General features: G+C 39.6%; 1 protein-coding gene across 10 annotated transcripts in view; it reads right to left on the bottom strand.

Moving 5' to 3' along the window:
- Positions 1-1,793: 1,793 nt before the first annotated feature.
- LOC109398973 (homeobox protein prospero) overlaps positions 1,794-17,363 on the bottom strand; it is a 365,719-nt gene continuing 350,149 nt past the window's right edge. For 9 of the 10 annotated variants that reach the window (XM_062846727.1, XM_029876692.2, XM_029876691.2 and 6 more), the window contains one exon: positions 1,794-17,359. In XM_062846727.1, the coding sequence (XP_062702711.1) occupies positions 17,180-17,359 (180 nt within the window). In that variant the 3' untranslated portion in view covers positions 1,794-17,179. The remainder of the gene's footprint in view (positions 17,360-17,363) is intronic. The other variant, XR_009996504.1, reaches the window with a different exon arrangement.

Here is a 17,363-nt window from a genome sequence, read left to right as displayed (position 1 = left end):
TGGTTTATCTTTCTTGCGTGCCTTTGGGATAAACGTGACTCACACTTCTGGTTAAGCTATAGCTGAATGATAAGCCGAAACCTTGGGTCAAGACACTGTGAAATCCGGAGCAACTCTGAGCGATCCTGAGTAACTTTTTTTGTTCAAATTCGTTCAGAAACCTCTACAAAGCGGGAAAACGGGCAAGACTGCTTGATTTTTCACCGGTATTGGGCAACACTTCTGGAAAACGAGAGTGATCCAGAGTAATCCAGAGGAATTCGGAGCATCACTTCGATAACAGAGTTACTCTCGCTGTATCTGTCTTGTTCCTAGGCTGAAACAGAACAATTTACAGTTATAATTGGTGTTCACCTAACACACATACTGCTCTACAACAGATGAATAAGCCGCTTTTAAACTTGATTTTGAAACTTTTTTCTAAATAAGCTGTTAGCCAGCTGCCAATTAACAGATTTGTCTACCTTTCTGCATTCCTACTTAGCGTTTTAATGTATCGCCCATTAAATATGTTTTTGTAATAATTTCATTGTCTAGAATGCCTGCATCATACCTGCCACATAGCAGGCCAGTTGCATCGAAAATTTATTAAATATATCTCTTGGTTTCATTGAGTTGTCTAATAAAAGTCTCACGAAACTTACTGCAAGCCTATCCATATACGCGAGAACAAAAGATGTTTACAAAGTTCTTACAGATAGATTAACACGGGAAATCTGAACAAAAACCACTACCACACAGGAATTTGGATTGGTCAATTGTTATTGTATTGCGATACAGGTGCATCTTGGTCTTCAGTTGAAACAAGTATAGAACACGGAAAACATATTTTCATCACTGTTTCCAAAATTTCATCGGCACTCATAGTTAAAGAATTCTCGCCGTTCTTTACAGTTCCAAGACCAAATGAATAATTTGAAGCGAAAATGCTTTGAAATCTGGATGCAGTTGGAGTACTTTCAATATTTTCAAAGGTGTATCTCCAGTTTATCCGCTGTTGCATTTGAATTTGTCGTTATAAATTGTGATGCACTCTCTGTATTATTCCCCCTGCCGTTGTTTTTTTTTTGTTCTGGTTCCTCTAAGGAACATATCCATTTGAAGAGCATTCTTGAATGCCTGTTGAACAAAGCATGAAAAAGTTTCGTAATTCTTCTGCAAGTTCATGACATAAATTATAATTCTATTGATATACTCCATTTTCGTAGGGAGTTTTGAAAAACTTTTTATTGGTGTCAGTGCTCGCCCTTATTGTGTGATGAGCATTAAAATATGTAGTTGCCTTTTTTGAGGGGGAATCGACTGTAATCTGTGCGAATCGGCTTAAACGGCTGCGCAATCTTAATGCATCCAAACGAGTTGTTATCTAACCCAACGTTTCGTTTCTTTGGATTGTGTCTTCTTCAGGAGAAATATATGTTTTTCGGTTTTCGTTCTTCGTATTTTGATATTAAAGGAAACACCAGTAGTCTTTAGACTGTTTTGAAGAAATTAACGTGTTGTTGACTCAGGAAAATGTCAAAACTTTTACAATTCTCTACCACGCATCCACCCGAAGAAAACCTCTAATTCGCCACCACCGAGCTGTGAATATCGCCGAATATTAAATTTTACCATTTTTTTTTTTCAATTCACTTTTTCTCTGCATTATTCGCCTGCCGTTATTTTTTTCCACGGTTGTGCTGTGCTACTGCTGATTGCTCAACTCTTTACCCCAAAACTATCTACCAAAATGACGTTACGCACTGCGTGGGCTGCTTAAAAGTTCCATTGCCTACTCACTCATTGCAGTAGGCAGTGGAACAACTCCGCACTCGTACAGTTGTTGCACCTATGTATTTCAGTTTGCTAGTTGGTGCTTGAAAAACTTCTCTGTTGACAGCGTTGATGTTGTTGTTGTTGTCGATGTTGGTGTCGCTGTTCTAGCTGCTGCGGTGCTGTTATCTCTTGGTAGATACGTTCCAGAAAAAACACCAATATTACGCTGCTGTGTGTGGTAGAGTGTGGCAGCCGCTTCGAGAGGGCTCGGTTGTCGGTTGGCCTTTGGCGGCTGCGGTTGCTTCTGTGCAGAGACAAGAAATCTTCTGTCCGTCCGTTGCGCTCCGCTGGTGAACTAGAGCGCGTTCAGATGTTAGGTGAGACGGTCTCCGGTTTGGAGCGCCCACGGACGGTGCTGCTCTGTCAACTCTGTCTGGGAAAACTCCTGTCAATGATTTTTTTTGATTGGTTTTGCTGCTTCGCGGAACACGACGATGGTGGTGAGGTGCTCCTTCGGAAAACTTAAGGCAAAGTTGTAGTTTGTAACTGTAACTTAGGGTTTTGTTGTGTTAATGGTATAATTTGGCTCACTAACGACTATTGTTCTCTGTTAAGATGTTTAATATCACAAACATGACGGCCCGGTCCCGGTGTCCCCCGTTCGAGGTCTGAATAGAGAGGGTGACGACATGTGGCTGGGTTGGTATCGATTACTTGTTTGTAACTGCTATTCTGGTTAATAGTACGTGTGCATTTGTTCACGATCGGTAAATCATAAGATAACATCCCTGTTGTGTACTGTACCGAGGAGGGGAATTCCTTGATGATGATTTTGAAAAGGCATTTTACGGCGGGTGTTGCGACTGATTTTGTCCGATCAGGACTGAGATGTGCTAGGTGATCGGCATAGGTCACTTCTGATTGCAAAATATCTAGAAAACAAAGTTTTTTACGCTTTTTGAACACATCGGTCGCGGTTAAATATATTTTTTTTTAATTTTGTGCGTTATTTTTAGATGATTTAGGGTGTACACTGTTGAGCGTGTACGCTTAAATTTGAAATTCTGAAATATTTCAAACACGTAACGGTCAGCCAATGGAACGTTTCATTAAGGACAAACGTCTTAACATCCCGCTTTACCAGTGCATCCAAACTTCAAACGCACAAATCTCAAGAAGCAAGCTTCACACAACAAAGAATTTTATTATTCTGCTCTTGCTCACTTGTAATAAGCTTAAAATAAAAAGATCAGGTGCGCTGGGTTTGTTTACGAAGAGATCTGTGCCCTTGAAATCGTGAGTAGGTGCCAAAGTCGGCCATTGTGGCGGCCATTTTGGGATTCTAACAAGTCTGTCCTTAAGCGTTCGCCTAGCACCCAGAAAATACTAACTCAGGCATTGATAAGTTTTAAGTTTTCCTGCTCAGTTTAAGCTAAAAGTGAGACAACTCATAACCCATGAGTTGTCCCACTTTTAATTGAAACTGAGTAAGAAAACAAAAGGCCAACTGAATTTTAAGTAAAACCAAGTCAGTGACTGAGTAAATATTTGTTTGCGTGTGGGTGAACATTTTAAATACAAACGCTTCAACGGCAACCGTTTCTTAACGCTTGCACTGAATCAAATTTATGTTTTTTTTTTTCTCAAAGTTCAGTCAAAACCTCGTTAAAATCGTCCAAGATTTTTTTTTTCGGCATCCAAAGCAAATACTCATCAGTTCCCAGAGCGAGAACGCTTCAATTCACATTTCCTGGCCACCACAAAGCCGTTAAGCCTTGTGGTGGCCAGTCCCGGTGAGAATCCCAACCGGTGCCAAATGGTGGCTATTGCTAACTCGTTTTTCGACCGCCTGTCGCACAACTCCGGCCATCCTGGAAAGCTGAACTAAGTGACGATTCTCGGCCAAAAACCCCCGCATAAGAAACCCCCCGTAAATGCTCGGCTTCCGAAGATTGAAATGCCTCGGAATTTCCCTCCGCTCCACTGGATCTGGATCGTGTACAGATTTGACTATTTCAACTGAACTGGCGTAACGTTAACTGAATCCGGTTTTGGTTTTATTTTTTTGAGCAATAGGAAAATTTGGTGCCCGCGTGCGACCCGTAATATTGTCGTGGTCTCTCGCCGGTACAAATTTTTCCTATTTTTTCAAACGTTTTTCCCCTTACTGTATTTCTATTGCGCTAGTATGTGTGTAAACTTATATTGTTTTGTTGCTTGTATAAATATATATTTGTTCCGGGTTGGTTCCTCCCGCTTTTGGTTTGTGTGTACTCTGGCTTACTGTTACTTGATTCGGCGTGTTTCGCTCGCTCTCTCTCTCGCTTATCACTGTATTTGTATAAATATTTGCTTTTGTTTGTTATTTTCCTATTTTCACTGTGACTCTTCCTCATCAAACGGAGCTTGGATTCCTATAACTGGTTTAATGTTTCTTGTTTCTGCAAGTGCTTCTGTAATTTGGTGTATATATAAAAAACATTTTGTATATAAAATTTCAATATTAAACAGCGAATATTCGCAAATATTTGTAAAAAAAAGAAGAACAAGAAAAAGTAAAATATATTTTTGTGTCTGAATACTCATGCGCGGGAAAACAGAAGCTTCTGTACCCGATTCGACGAGGTGTCGTCGCGCTCTCCCGCTCGGATGAGTATGGTCTTGATGTTCTTTTGTTTTATTGGTTTATGTTTTACTCTTCTCTGCTCTTACGAATTAATGCTTTCACGCTACCTTGCTCTCTCTTTCTCTCGTTCTCGATCGCTCACTTATTTTCTCTACAGTTTTTTTTTCTTCTGAGAGATATTTAATGCATCGCATGTCATTAAATATACCTTTTTGTCTAATTAATTAGTTTATTAATATATATAATATATATCTGATCACATTTTTAACAGTCTGCTGAGTGTTTCCTCTTGTTTTTTTTTTTAAGAAGTTTGGATTACGTGTTGCCTTTTTTTGCTTTTTATTAAGGTTTCAGTTTTGCTGATTTTTTTGGTGCTTATTCATGGTGGATAAGCTGCAAGTTGCAATTTGTTGATGATTCGTCGTCAGTGTTCGCGCATATTTCTATTTTTTTCATTATGTTGTTTTGTTTCTTGCTTTGTTGTTTGGAAAAGAAAAATGTTACAAACAAGGATGCTTAATGGTAAATTTACGGTTTAAGATTGTTTCAATATATAAACGACTATATATTTGTGTGTGTTTGATCTTACTCAATCATTGTTGATGTTGTTGTTCTCTTCTATTCTCTTCTCTCTTCTTACTTTTTTGATGGAATTTGGTTTCAGTTTGGCTTAAATACGGCATTTGTTTTTTGTTATGGTTGCATGATTTTGTCTGTAATAAGATTTGTATAAAAATATAAATATATCATCTTGTTTCATTAATTACTATTGTTTGCTTCTGTGTTTAGATTAATATATTATTATTAAAAAATGGTTGTGTTGTACTTTAAATTATTCCGGTTTATTTCAGTTTTTGCTTTTTTGTGTCTGTGTTGTATTTCTTCGCTGAGAGTGATACCGCTAGCCCGAATCCAATCGGTCCGGCCGCTTTCAACGTTAATATTAATATGAGGGAGGCAAGCGTTCGGATGGCGGTGCTCCGACCGGGTTCCTATCTATGTACAACAAGTGAGCCTTACGACGACAAAGATTACAAAACTTGCTCCGATCGGGCGCCCAACGGTTCCGGCGGACTTGCTGTGTTGTTCTCTTAATAGTTAAGTCAAGGTTGATTTGTGTTTCGTTTATGTTACTATTGTTGGTTTTCTGGGGGATTTCTGGGGAGTTTCCGCGGTTTCGGACCGGGACGATTAGTGGTATCACTCCGTTTAGTTTGGTTGTGTCTATTGCAAATTAAATGGAAAAACTTTAAAAACTTTCTTCGTCAATTCGATGGTCGTTTTTATCAGTTCAGGCAAGGTGTTGTTTGCCGTTCCAATTTTAAATTGATGCTGGTTGTTGCTTTATTTGGTTTAGATTTGCTGTTGTTGTTAATCTATTGATGCTGTTTCTGCTGTTGTTGTTGCTGTTGCTGTTGGTTTGAGTGAAAAACTATGAGAAATAAAATTGTCATTCTGTATTGTCTTGTAAAACATACGACTGAATCTATCGGGCACGGTTCACGACTCAGTTAGTCATATTTCGTGCGAACGCCGAATGACCGATAGGACCGGCCGTAATTTTCCGGTTTCTATTGCAAACTAAAAACTTTGTTCAATATACTCCCATTCAGTTGCTGCAGCTGAGGGGTGCTGCGAGGTGTATGAGAATATATTTTTTACTATTGCAAAAAATAGAAGTGAAAATTTGTTCGATTATTTCTGTTGTTTTCCTTTTCCAGATGTTACCGTCAATCCTGACCTGTGATGTCGGTATACTTCATTCCTTCCGTGAATGTACAGATGTTGTCGTACTAGTTGTTGTTTATCGCTGATTAATGTCATATTGGATGTTATTTATATATATCAACAAATTTTGGATTTACCATGATTGGTCGATTTGTTCAATCGTTCTGCTGTTGGGTAAACACTGTGAATATTCCAAAATGGTTATCTCTAATGCTGTGACTGTTATTTGGTTATATTTTAATGGTTATAGTTTTCTTTTTTTCTTTGTTTTGCTAAAACTAAGGATGGTTACTCAATTGGAAATGAAAAGTTTGCTATTCGTTCAATGATGATAAATCATTCCAGTGTATTTTATATGCTCTGAGCAGATTTACCGATGAGCTCCCCAACTTCCAAAACTGTGCAGCAGGCGATCGAACGATCACCGCCAAAAATTTCCGTAAATTTTGACAAACATCACAAATTTAGATCGTATTTCGATGGTTCCAAACCAATCCGAAATCGGCACAAGGAAAAATTTCTACCAATCAGTCACGAAATACCGCAGGGATTCTTCACCGCCATAAATCTGCTCAGCAATCTGTATAAAATTCTATTGTCGATAAAACGGAAACCAAAAGTCGTTATTCGTTAATCATAGCATTACGTAGATACAACTAAGAATGACCATGATTATCCGATAAACAAAACTGGCAACCTGGAGGGCTGCCAGAAGGAACGAAAAATTTCCATTTCAAACGATAGTGCATATTCATTGACGTTATACCCCGAGAGCTCACAATGGCCCTCGGGGAAGAACTTAAAAGTCTGTTGAAACAAAGAACTCAGAACTGAACTTCATAGTTGTTGTTACACATTGATCCGGTTTATCCTGTTATAAAACTAAACAAAACTCCTTGATTTTTGCTTCACGTTTTTGATTCGCTTGTAGCTTGTTTTTGTTTTTGGTGCTGTTGCCATGACTTCTTTTAGCAGGGCTGTGTCCGACTGTCGACGACGCCCAACGTTTTTTCCTCCGATGGTGTTGTTTTTGTTTACATTTAGCCAGACTGTTTGAAAAGTGATTCGCCAAACGATTTTCTTTTTGTGTGGTTTTACACTGGTGCTTTTGAAATATGTACGTTTTTTTCTCTCTTTTGTTATATCATGTCAATGTTATTTTAAAAATAAGAAACCTTTCGGTTTTAGCTTGTTTTCCTCGCATGTCAAAGAAACGATCGCCCGCCTGACTCGCTCCGCTTCTGGTTTCGACTGGGGTCGTGCGCCAGAGAGCGAGCCTTGCGAGGCGATGTTCAAGATTTTGGAATTTTCTGTTCTTGGTTTGCGTTAAATTTTGTGATCAGATTTTCTTTTTTGTTTTTATAATTTGAGAAACTGTGTTTGTGTTTGCACATTCGCGCGTAAATGTATCGATTTTGTTCGCTTTGCGTTAAATGTGTGTAAGTGTGTATGAATGCAGTAAGGGTGCGAAGGGCCACCAACCGGCGACACACCGAAGCTGAGCGGCCTTAGGGGCACACGCCCTTCCCATTTTTTTTTATTTGGTTTAAATTTTTGGTAGCTTAAGTTGACAAATGTGAACGCAGCGAACTTGCACCAGATGGCACGCACGTTCCCAGTGAATCGGCGCAAGCCGACCGATCTTTCGCTGGGACTTCAGGCCGTCTTGCCAGCATTATTTCCGAACGTGGGGTTCCCCGAGTGGTAACCGCCGGGAACCCCGGAAATGGGTGGTTCAGAGAGACCTACTGACCTGGCTTGATCGGGGCTGCACGCTTCCGGGGGTTTTGGTCGCACGTGCCTGGTTTGCACGTTGTGACAATTCAGTTTGCTGCCGCCGGTTGCCGGATCGCTGGATTTTTGTTTAATATTACAATTTTTATCTCATTTAATTTTTGCTTTTTTAACTTACATATTAGAACGAATAAAGTAGAATTTAATTGATAAATAATCGTTATTTTGAATAATCAAATTTTAAAACTGTTTGAAAAATTTATACAGATTTTTTTTTGTGTTTTTTTATTTTTTTTTTTTGATCATTAAAATTTGTTTTGATGTTCATTTTAGCAATTTGTTGAATTCTTCGCTTTTTTTCACCGAACCAAAGAATGATTTCAAATGTTTTATCATCTTTTGATTCTTTCCAATGATGTTTAAATATGTCGAAAGTCAATTTTTTCGCCGCAGTTTTTGCTCAAATATTATTAAATCCAATCGTCAAAAATGGTGTCAAACAAGAAAAGTGTCAATTTTGATCGCCATACTTTTGGCACGTTGAATTTTGAATTCACTCGTGTATGTCGCGTTTTGATATATACGAACATGACTGAGAATTGGTTCCAATCTTTCTCGCTCCGATTGTTAGATTTAGCTTTTGAAATTTCGATTGCGTTCCGATTTGGGCGGTCCATTTAAGCCGCTCGCATTGTTTGATTCGCCAATCTCATTGTATTATTTTTCTTCCTGTGTATTTTTTTTGTTATCAGTTTCATTTGTATTCATTATGGAAAATCAAGCAGCGTTGTCCATTACTCTTTCGAATGTCATCAACGATGGCAGTTCTCCTGCGCTGCTTTTTCGTTTCATTTGGTTTTCACTGCAATTTTAGATAAAACTCAAAAAGAACTCATTGAAAAGAAAAGTTTCTTCCACTTTTCCAACTTTCTGATCGGCGTCCGGCGGGACGCCGATTTGCTTGTGTTATATTAGCTTGTTTGGTGACATTTATTCATTTTTCTGGATCTTTGCTTCTTCTGCTAGAAAGTTAGAAAAAAGTTTTCATTTATTTGATTTGCATGTAGTTTCATGAAATTTTCAGCTTCCGCTATGGCTTTAACAAGTTTTCAACAATTATATCGTTCGTTCATCTATTTGATTTGTATCTCGGTATTGAATTGGCGGTTAGTGGAGGAAAGTGTGTTTTCTATACAATGACAATTGTGTGTGTGTTTGCGTTTGATTTACTGTAAATACAAATACTGATTATATATGCTGTTTATTTTGGCTATTTTACTTGAATTTGAGTTTGAGTTTATGTTCAATTAAGGATATTAATATTTACTCACTATTTTTCTCCCGCGTTCCTCTCGCAAGACTCTGTTAGGTGTGTAGTTCAATCTGTCAAAAAATGGAAAACGGTGTTCCCCGCGGTCCTACGCCGCGGAGTGCCACGTCTGTGTATATGAAAATATCGAATGGTTGTAGCATTATTCCCTGAGTTCGTTCGTGTATTCGGAAGGTTCTGGTTGTTATCAGTCAAGTCCGGTTTTTATTACTGAATTGGTTTGTGGTGGGAGCTTTTGCGCTTGGTAGCGCGCTCCGGATTGATTCTATTGTTTACTGGTTGGAGTAGATGGTGATCTTGTTCATTATTCTATTGTTTGATGCAACTGTTGTTTGCTGATGGTGTTGTTGAACCTGTCAAACTAAATAATTCAAAACGATCCGAAATGTTTTTCCTGTTTTTGGGCTGCATTCCGCGTTTTTGCTTTACAAAATAGAGCTCTCGAAACGATGCCAAACAGTTTCTGCTTCCAAAAAAGTTAGTTCAAAAATATTCCGAACATTTTCCTTGCGTTGTTGTTGAAGATTTTGCTGTTGTTTCATAAAAGTAACTGGTTTTGTTGTTGTTTGTGGTTTCTGTTTCTTCCTGTGCTAAATATCAGATCTATTTATTTTTAATAGTTTGTTCTTCCCTTTTGGTTTGATTTGTTTATTGTAAACTGTATTGCGTTTTTTGTGTTTCACCGATTGTAGTTATTGATAATGCCTTAAAACTATTCCCGTTTGAAAATCAAATCAACTTCAATAGCATCACACTTCAAAAGGACACCATTTTTCAAAACCTAACGAATCGGCCGTCGAATTCTATTGAGAGGCTCTTTTCTCTTCTGATAAGAGTGGCCGGAAAATTCACTTCAACTGAGGATGATTCTACTTTACCGAAAGTTAATGCGTTACCCATCACATCGGGAAACTTGATTCTCTGCAAAACAAACTGCCAATTGGGTGATGAAAAACTACTCCATTTGTTGGGAGTGAAGGCAAAACCTAGTCTGGTTCCACACAGAGTGGTTAAAAGCACATATCTACGCTCCGTTCTATTGCTTTTGGAAACAAAAGTCCGTTAATCGCGGTCGATTCGAGGGAAGCTTTTGAATAAATGAAATTCTTTCGAAGGCGATAGCTCTTTTCTAAATTAAAATATGCGTTGATTTTAACATATGAGGATGTTGATCCAATTTCTGGATGCCCGATGATTTTTGCTTTGTAGAGTTGTGTCCATTGTGTACATTGTGGGTGCTTCTTGGTTCCGTCGCTTCGCTAAAAGTTTACGTATTATTGCACTTGGTTTGATTTGATTTGGGTAGCATAAAACTGGTCCTAGTTAGTATCAAACGATAACCTATCAATATAAAAGACGTGTGGGTTTAACGTGTTTCCGTTTCGGTTTTTTTTTAATTGAACTCGTGTAAGGATGCTTATAGAGTGTGAACCGCGTGGTGCCGACTGCGCTGCGGTGCATTGTGTGGTTTCTCGCGTGCGTGCGTGCGCTTTCGACAACTATTGCAGGTGGTGTTTCTTTTGGTTCGCAAAATCAGTCTTGTTTCAGTGTGTAATTTTGGCGTCCGAACGCTTGGATGTGGTGTAATACGCCTGAAAGTATGCACGTCGCGTCAGATTTACGGCGCCCGCGGTTCACATACGAACGCTTGAAGCTGATGTAACGGTCCGTAACGCTTCGTTTTCACTGTTTTGAATTTGACCTTAACAGGGGTTGTACAAGAAATACGCTCCGCCCAGAATTTCCATTCGAATGTTATTAAATACGTATGATTTTTCCAGAAAATTTAAATTTATGCGATAATTTTGATCACTTACCATTGGTTTTGCTGCGCCAATCGATGTATTTTAAGCCAATCACACGCCAATTATTGGAAGAGAAATTCTTGGAAGTTGATCACTACAAGATAAAGCCAATTTAGAGATGAATGAATAATGAACTGATAAGTATAAAAGAAATCACTATATTTACAACTACTCTTTGCCCTGTTGAATGTCTGAGTTCGACCTGAGACGAGACTCGCGAAGAGGAAAAAAAGCAACGTCAAGTGCAGCCCAACTGAGCTGTCAGTTGTAGCCCGTTTGATTACGTTACCTAAAACGAGGAAAGTATTGCTATCCGAGATAAATTTTGAAGCCAAAATTCACTCCGATCAGCATTTTCTTCTCCTGTACTGTCAAAAATAAATTGAAAACAAAATATTCCAATGATTACTTTGCTTGGCGATTGTTGGCGATGCAAAATTTCACCTCAACATGATTTTGTGCGTGAATGGGATTCAGTCACACTGCATGTGAGCTGATGCGGTCACGTACGTGTTTGAACCACCAGCCCAAAACATAATGTCAACACAGATAGGAAGAAGAAAAAAATAACAAAGTGGAGAAAAAGAAGACCGTCTTCGCGAGTCTCGTCTCAGAGTTCGACCTATTTCGGGGACCTGGATGATGATATTCGGATCTTCCCGAACGATTATCCGGCGTGGGGAGCTTTCGGAATGGACTAGTTGAAAACCGGGTAGCTCGTCCGACCTATCAACTCTCGAAATTTCAATCACTGGTACCGACCTGGCGTCCAAATATCCAAACTTCAATCCGAACCGAAACGGGCGCACTCGTTTTGAACTCGGTTCAGTCGAAGCCGCAGAATCGTTCTGCCGGAAGAACTGTTTCGAATGTGTTCCCAAGGTGTTCAAAGCCCGCGCGCGGTGGACAACCTGTGAGGCTCTGGGCGTCCTATTTTGTAAGCCGAGGACGGTCGATGCCGGAGGGCTACGACCCACAAGCAGAGTCCCCGTTAGCTCGGAGGTCACCGTTCCGAAGCGGAGGCAGTGGACCACTGGTGTTGGAGGTCGTGGCCACACGCTTACAGGAAAGTTATGGACCGTGATGAAAATCGCGCAAAACCACAGAATTCCACAACTTTGACGCTTCTGCCGACGCTGGCGGCGCCTAGTTACCTAGGGGGCACATCAACGTAGACCGAAGAACCGCTGCCAGAACGCGATTCCGAGAGGGGACGTGTACCGGGGGGTATCGAATGAAGATGACAGGCCAGTCCGGCCGAGGGCCCTTCTGTGCCAGATGCCGCCGCAGAGCCAGGATCCGACGCTTTCACGGGAACTTTGAAGTGGGAAAACACTTTCGAGATTCTTCCATGGTGGGCCAAGGAACTGTACCGTTGGTGGGATTTCCACAGCACAGCGTCCAAATCTCTGCACTGAGCGCAGTTACTCCTTCGGAACCAGTGAGTTTTGGTTGTAATTCAAATTCTGTTTGTTTGCTGTGGTTGATTATTGTTTATGATGAGAGTAGGCTATTGTTTGTTTGCTTGCAATACTATTGTTTAAACACACTGATTAATAAGAGTAAGTTATATCTTGGTTTGAATAATTAAATATAATGTAACACTACCATTTATATTGTAATTGTTGTAAGTTGAGAGCTGCTTATGAACTAATGCCTTATCTATTTTCATTTATGCTGCTGTGTCTGTTTGTGTTTGTTGCTGGTCACTGGGTCTCGAAGCGCTGCGCTGTGGCTTTCGAAGGGAGTTATCATAAGGTCACTTACGGACTACCAGATTTCCCTGAGTTCCCAAAGGCATTCCCACAATTGCTCCGAAGCCATCCGAATCGGTCCGAATATCACAAACCCGAAAATTCCACCGTCGATCTCACCCCAAGACAGTTCAATCGGGCGCCCTACACTGAAACAAATAAGTCCACAAATACAACAAACCGAAAAGTATGCCTTTTGCTTGTCATTCCGAAAGGTTCGTCCGGTTAGTCTTGGTTGCCGAAAAACTGGTAACAAATTTTGCATGTCGATCGCCCAAAAACGTTAAGAGTTGTTTCAATGTTTGTGTACAAATACGTTTTACTTTTTTTTGGTTTACATTTTATATCACGTGCCTAAAAATATCCAAAAGTTTGTGTAATTTTTCTCCCCGGTGAATCGAAGTCGATTCACCGCGATTATATTTTGAGATACCGAAAGCTTAATTTTCCCTTAATTTTTACTATTCTCTCGAGGTCGCGAGGTTTCCCCGATCTGAGGGCTTGATCCCAGCACAGGACGAAACGTTCCAATGACTCACCGGGAAAACGTCCAATCGCGCCGGGATCTTCGACACGAATCGCAAGCGATGACACTTTCTAAAACGCGCTCAACCATCACAGCTCGGGTGATATTGGACGTCGTTGTCGGTGTGTGTTACGTAAAATCTTCGGCAACAGGCTGGGGAGGTACGGGACCTCCCCGTGCCTGAACAGCACACGCATTTTTTTTTCGTAGGTTAGTGTACGGAGGAGGTTTTTAAATCTATAGGAACCTTAGAGCGAGTGTTTGCTTGCGAATCCTAAATCGAAGAAACCCATCGCCATTTTCATCACGTTTGCCTCGTTCTTGGTTCACTTCGCGCCGTGCTGCCAAAGCCGGACGGGGATGCCTCTTCGAGAGTTCTATTTTTAATATCACAATTTCAGTTACATTGTCGTTAAAATTTTGAAGGCATGATATAAATATAGTTACGCTTTTTAGGACTATGACTCTCCTGAACTTTTTTTTTTCATAAGAAATCAACGGAAGAGAATGAAGAAAAGAAAACGAACGAAAATGAATTTTTTGTACGAAGAATGGAAACTTAAGGAAGTGTTGCCAATTAGATTTCGGAAATTATAAAAATTTTGATTAACTTTTCATACGATTAGATTTATTTTTTGTACATTTTCCATTAATGTCAATAATAATAATATAAATTTATAATTCAGTTACAAAAATAACCAATTTTCTTGATATTTCCATGTTTTAAATAAAAGATTATACAATGATGCTTCTGTTTACCAGAGCACAGTTTAAATAAGTTTCAAACGCTTACCCAATAAATTACTCGCTAGATATTTTTTTCTGTTTTTGCTTTACACGAATTTTCCAAATTATATTTTATCGTTTTCGATAGAACCGTGTGATTGGTTTATAGTCTACATTTCACGCCGAAATATGCTTTTACTCGGGCGTTCGCGTTAATTTTCCTTTTCAGAAACGATGAACTTATTCGATACACAAGACTAGGAAACTCACAATAAAACGTTGTTTATCGTTCTAAATTTTTGCTTGAAAAGGTTACGCTTACTACCGCTAGTTGTTTGGATTCTTCCATCGCCCAAAATGTACACCATTTGTACCTCGTTTGTTGCATTAGCTGCATATTCTCCTTCTACGAGAAACTTTCCCGCACCACGTCATAAATTAATGGAAAATAGGCGGTTTCTTCCTCTACTCGATACGCGAAAAATTCCAATACAACTCAGTCAAAGTGATTTCATACAAGTAGAGACTAGTGGGGGAAACGTATTCGTTTACCTTTGATTAACTTTGGTATGATTTAGATTGTGGCGATGCTTTTGGATGAGCTGCTCATGCTGGCACTCCGAAAACGGTTTCCAGTTACCGAATAGTGGCCTTTTCCTGGTAGTCCAATTGCTGGAAGTGTCGAATTCACCTCCCTTTCTATTGCTGAAAATTTCTAGTGATGGAATTGGCCTAAAAGTTTGTTTTGTGATGCGACAATCGAATTTCTAAAAACCACCATCGAATCTCGAAACTCATTCCAGTGCCAAAGCAGCTCATCCGACAGTCGCTCTAAAATGAGAACTTAAAACGCAAATAATAAGCATAAAATTTCACTTAATCGCTAAACAATACAATAGTGGTACCACCCTAACGTCCTAGAAATATTAACAACCTGTGCCGTTATTCGTCAGATGTTGATAATTTTGCGTTCAAAAAATGTACATCGCTAAAATTTGGAATGTTTTATGCCTTAATGGTTAGAGGAAAAGGATTTTTTCAGTAGCCTTTACTGCACGAACACGACTATCTACAAGATTTTTTGAATTCTCATACTTTACCTTACTTACGCCGAAAGAGTTTTACTTTTGTTTGTCAATTTTCAACAACGTTTTTGCTTTGTTTATGAACCGACGCACCTTGCTTGCTATGATTCGATCGCGTGCACGTTACGTAGCGTTACACTTGCCCACGACACACCTTTTTCCCTCTGAAAAAAAAGCCAAAACAGTTGCCCAAAAGCTGCCCCATTCTCACCCCCAGAGCGACCACGAAAGAAAGTCCAAAACAGCCGAAACGTTTCACTCGAGTTTGCGTTAAAATTTTAGCCTAAACGTACTTGCCGAAACAGTGTAATACTCAAAGAACGAAAACAAATTTTGCTACCTAAAACAGTCCCCGCGCGGATTCAACTTTTGTGGAAAAGAAAACAAAAACGAATGTTCTTTCGCTTCGCATTCCTTTCGATTTTGTACAATTTAGATTACAAAGAAACAAACAATGCCATTTATTACACATTTTTGCGTTCATCAAATAATAAATAAACCCGACGCTCTTTACCCCCCCCGCCCCTTTCGATTATTTACAAGATTTTGTTTTTGAATTTACAACGTTCGATTCGCGCGCGTAACGGTGCGTGACGCCCACGACGACCTCGAAGAAAACACAGCAAGCGTAGCGCGTCGTTTCGCGGCCAAAATTCCTTAGGTCTAAAAGGTTTGGTTTTAGGTTATGTTCATGTAATTCACGCTTGATTTTTTGGGTTTTGCCAAAAGTTCATATTTTCTCCCTCATTTTTCCTGGTTCGATAGAAAATCAGTGTACAGAATTGGTGGGTGATGGTTCCCAGCTGGACCACCGGGTCCAGCGCGGAAGCATCGTCCACCGTTGAAAATAATCATCAACTGAACATTGTACAAACAAGTGTTGGAAATAACACAAGTCGACCGGGGGCTGCTTCCCCTACATGCGGGAAATCCGTACCCCCGGAGCCCAAAACGTTAAAATTACAATATTTTTATCCATTTTCACGCGTTATTTTTTGGTGGCTTCAAAAGTTGTCTACGATTTTGACTGCTCCTGAATGTCGCGCTGCCATCCGCTAACTCCCTAGAAGATGATTGTTTTCATTGTTTAGTATTTTTTCCGAAAGAACGTCCCTAGTTGCAATACAGTTTACTCTCGGTGTCGTCACCACCGGTGACGACGACGATGAGACGATCCTTGAAGTCGTCCTTCTTTTGGTGTTCTTATACATCCGTCTCTCCTATATTTACCGAAATAGCCCGGCCCGATTCCGTGATAGATTTCGCCAAAACGTCCGGCTGCTCGCTTTCGTTTTTTTTCTTACTTTTTTGAGGTTAGTTTCGTTTTCAAAACATTTAATTTTAGATGATTTTTCCCTTTGTTTATAAATTTCACGTTAAATCTATTTCCTCCAGACTTTCTGAGAGTTCTCGAATGGGTTTCTGTTGCTTGTTTGCTTTAAAATTTGGGTTGTGTTTTCTGAAATGAAGGCCTAAACGCGCGAGTATACCGAGTCTCGTATAAGTACTTTTGTGTTTTTGTTTTTGAATTTTGCTTGCCGTCTGACTGCTTCCCTTCCTGTTTTCCTCGTTTTTTGTTTGTTATTCGGACGTAAGCACACTACATTATTAGGAACCACAAATTGTTGTTACTTCTCTTATGTCTTATGCTTTCGCTTATTTAGATGGTTTGTTCTTGGTTTTTAGGTTTTGGTTTGTTTTTGCTTCTCCTTCTTCCTGTTTGTTTTAAACAATATATTTATACTTTGTGTTACTTTTACTTTCTCTAAAATTAAATTTCTTTTTTGCATTAAATTTGTTTAGATAACAATTTTGTATAATTTGCTTTAAATTTATAATTAATAAAGTAACTTCTTATCTTTGTCTTTGTTTTCCCTCTGTTTAAATTTATTATTTACTCTTTTTCCCTCAGTTATTTTGGTTATTGATTCGGTGTTTGCAGGTTTCTGACGTTTGGGGACAGCGAAAACGTTCGCCTCGCTGTCACCCCTCGCCAATCAATTGTTGCTCTCTCTCTCTGTGTTGATTACTAGCGTAAGATTTGTTTTATTGTGTTAGGTTTATTGTTTTGTTCTGGTACTGGTAGACGACGACGGCTCGCAACAACTTACTCCAGCTGCTCGAGGAAGTTGGGCGTCTTGAAATACTCCGGCACGGGATCATCCAGTCGGGAGATGATTTTGTAGATGGACTTCTTCCACGACTGCTCGGTGTCCTTGCCGCCCTGTATCGCGCGGAAGAACTCCCGCAGCGTCTGCTCAACGACGTATCGGAAATTTTGGGGCACCTAT

This window comes from Aedes albopictus, chromosome 1 (genome assembly GCF_035046485.1).
Source record: "Aedes albopictus strain Foshan chromosome 1, AalbF5, whole genome shotgun sequence".
NCBI lineage: Eukaryota > Metazoa > Arthropoda > Insecta > Diptera > Culicidae > Aedes > Aedes albopictus.
Note: the sequence above shows the minus strand (reverse complement) of the source record. Positions and strands in the feature narration are given on the sequence as shown.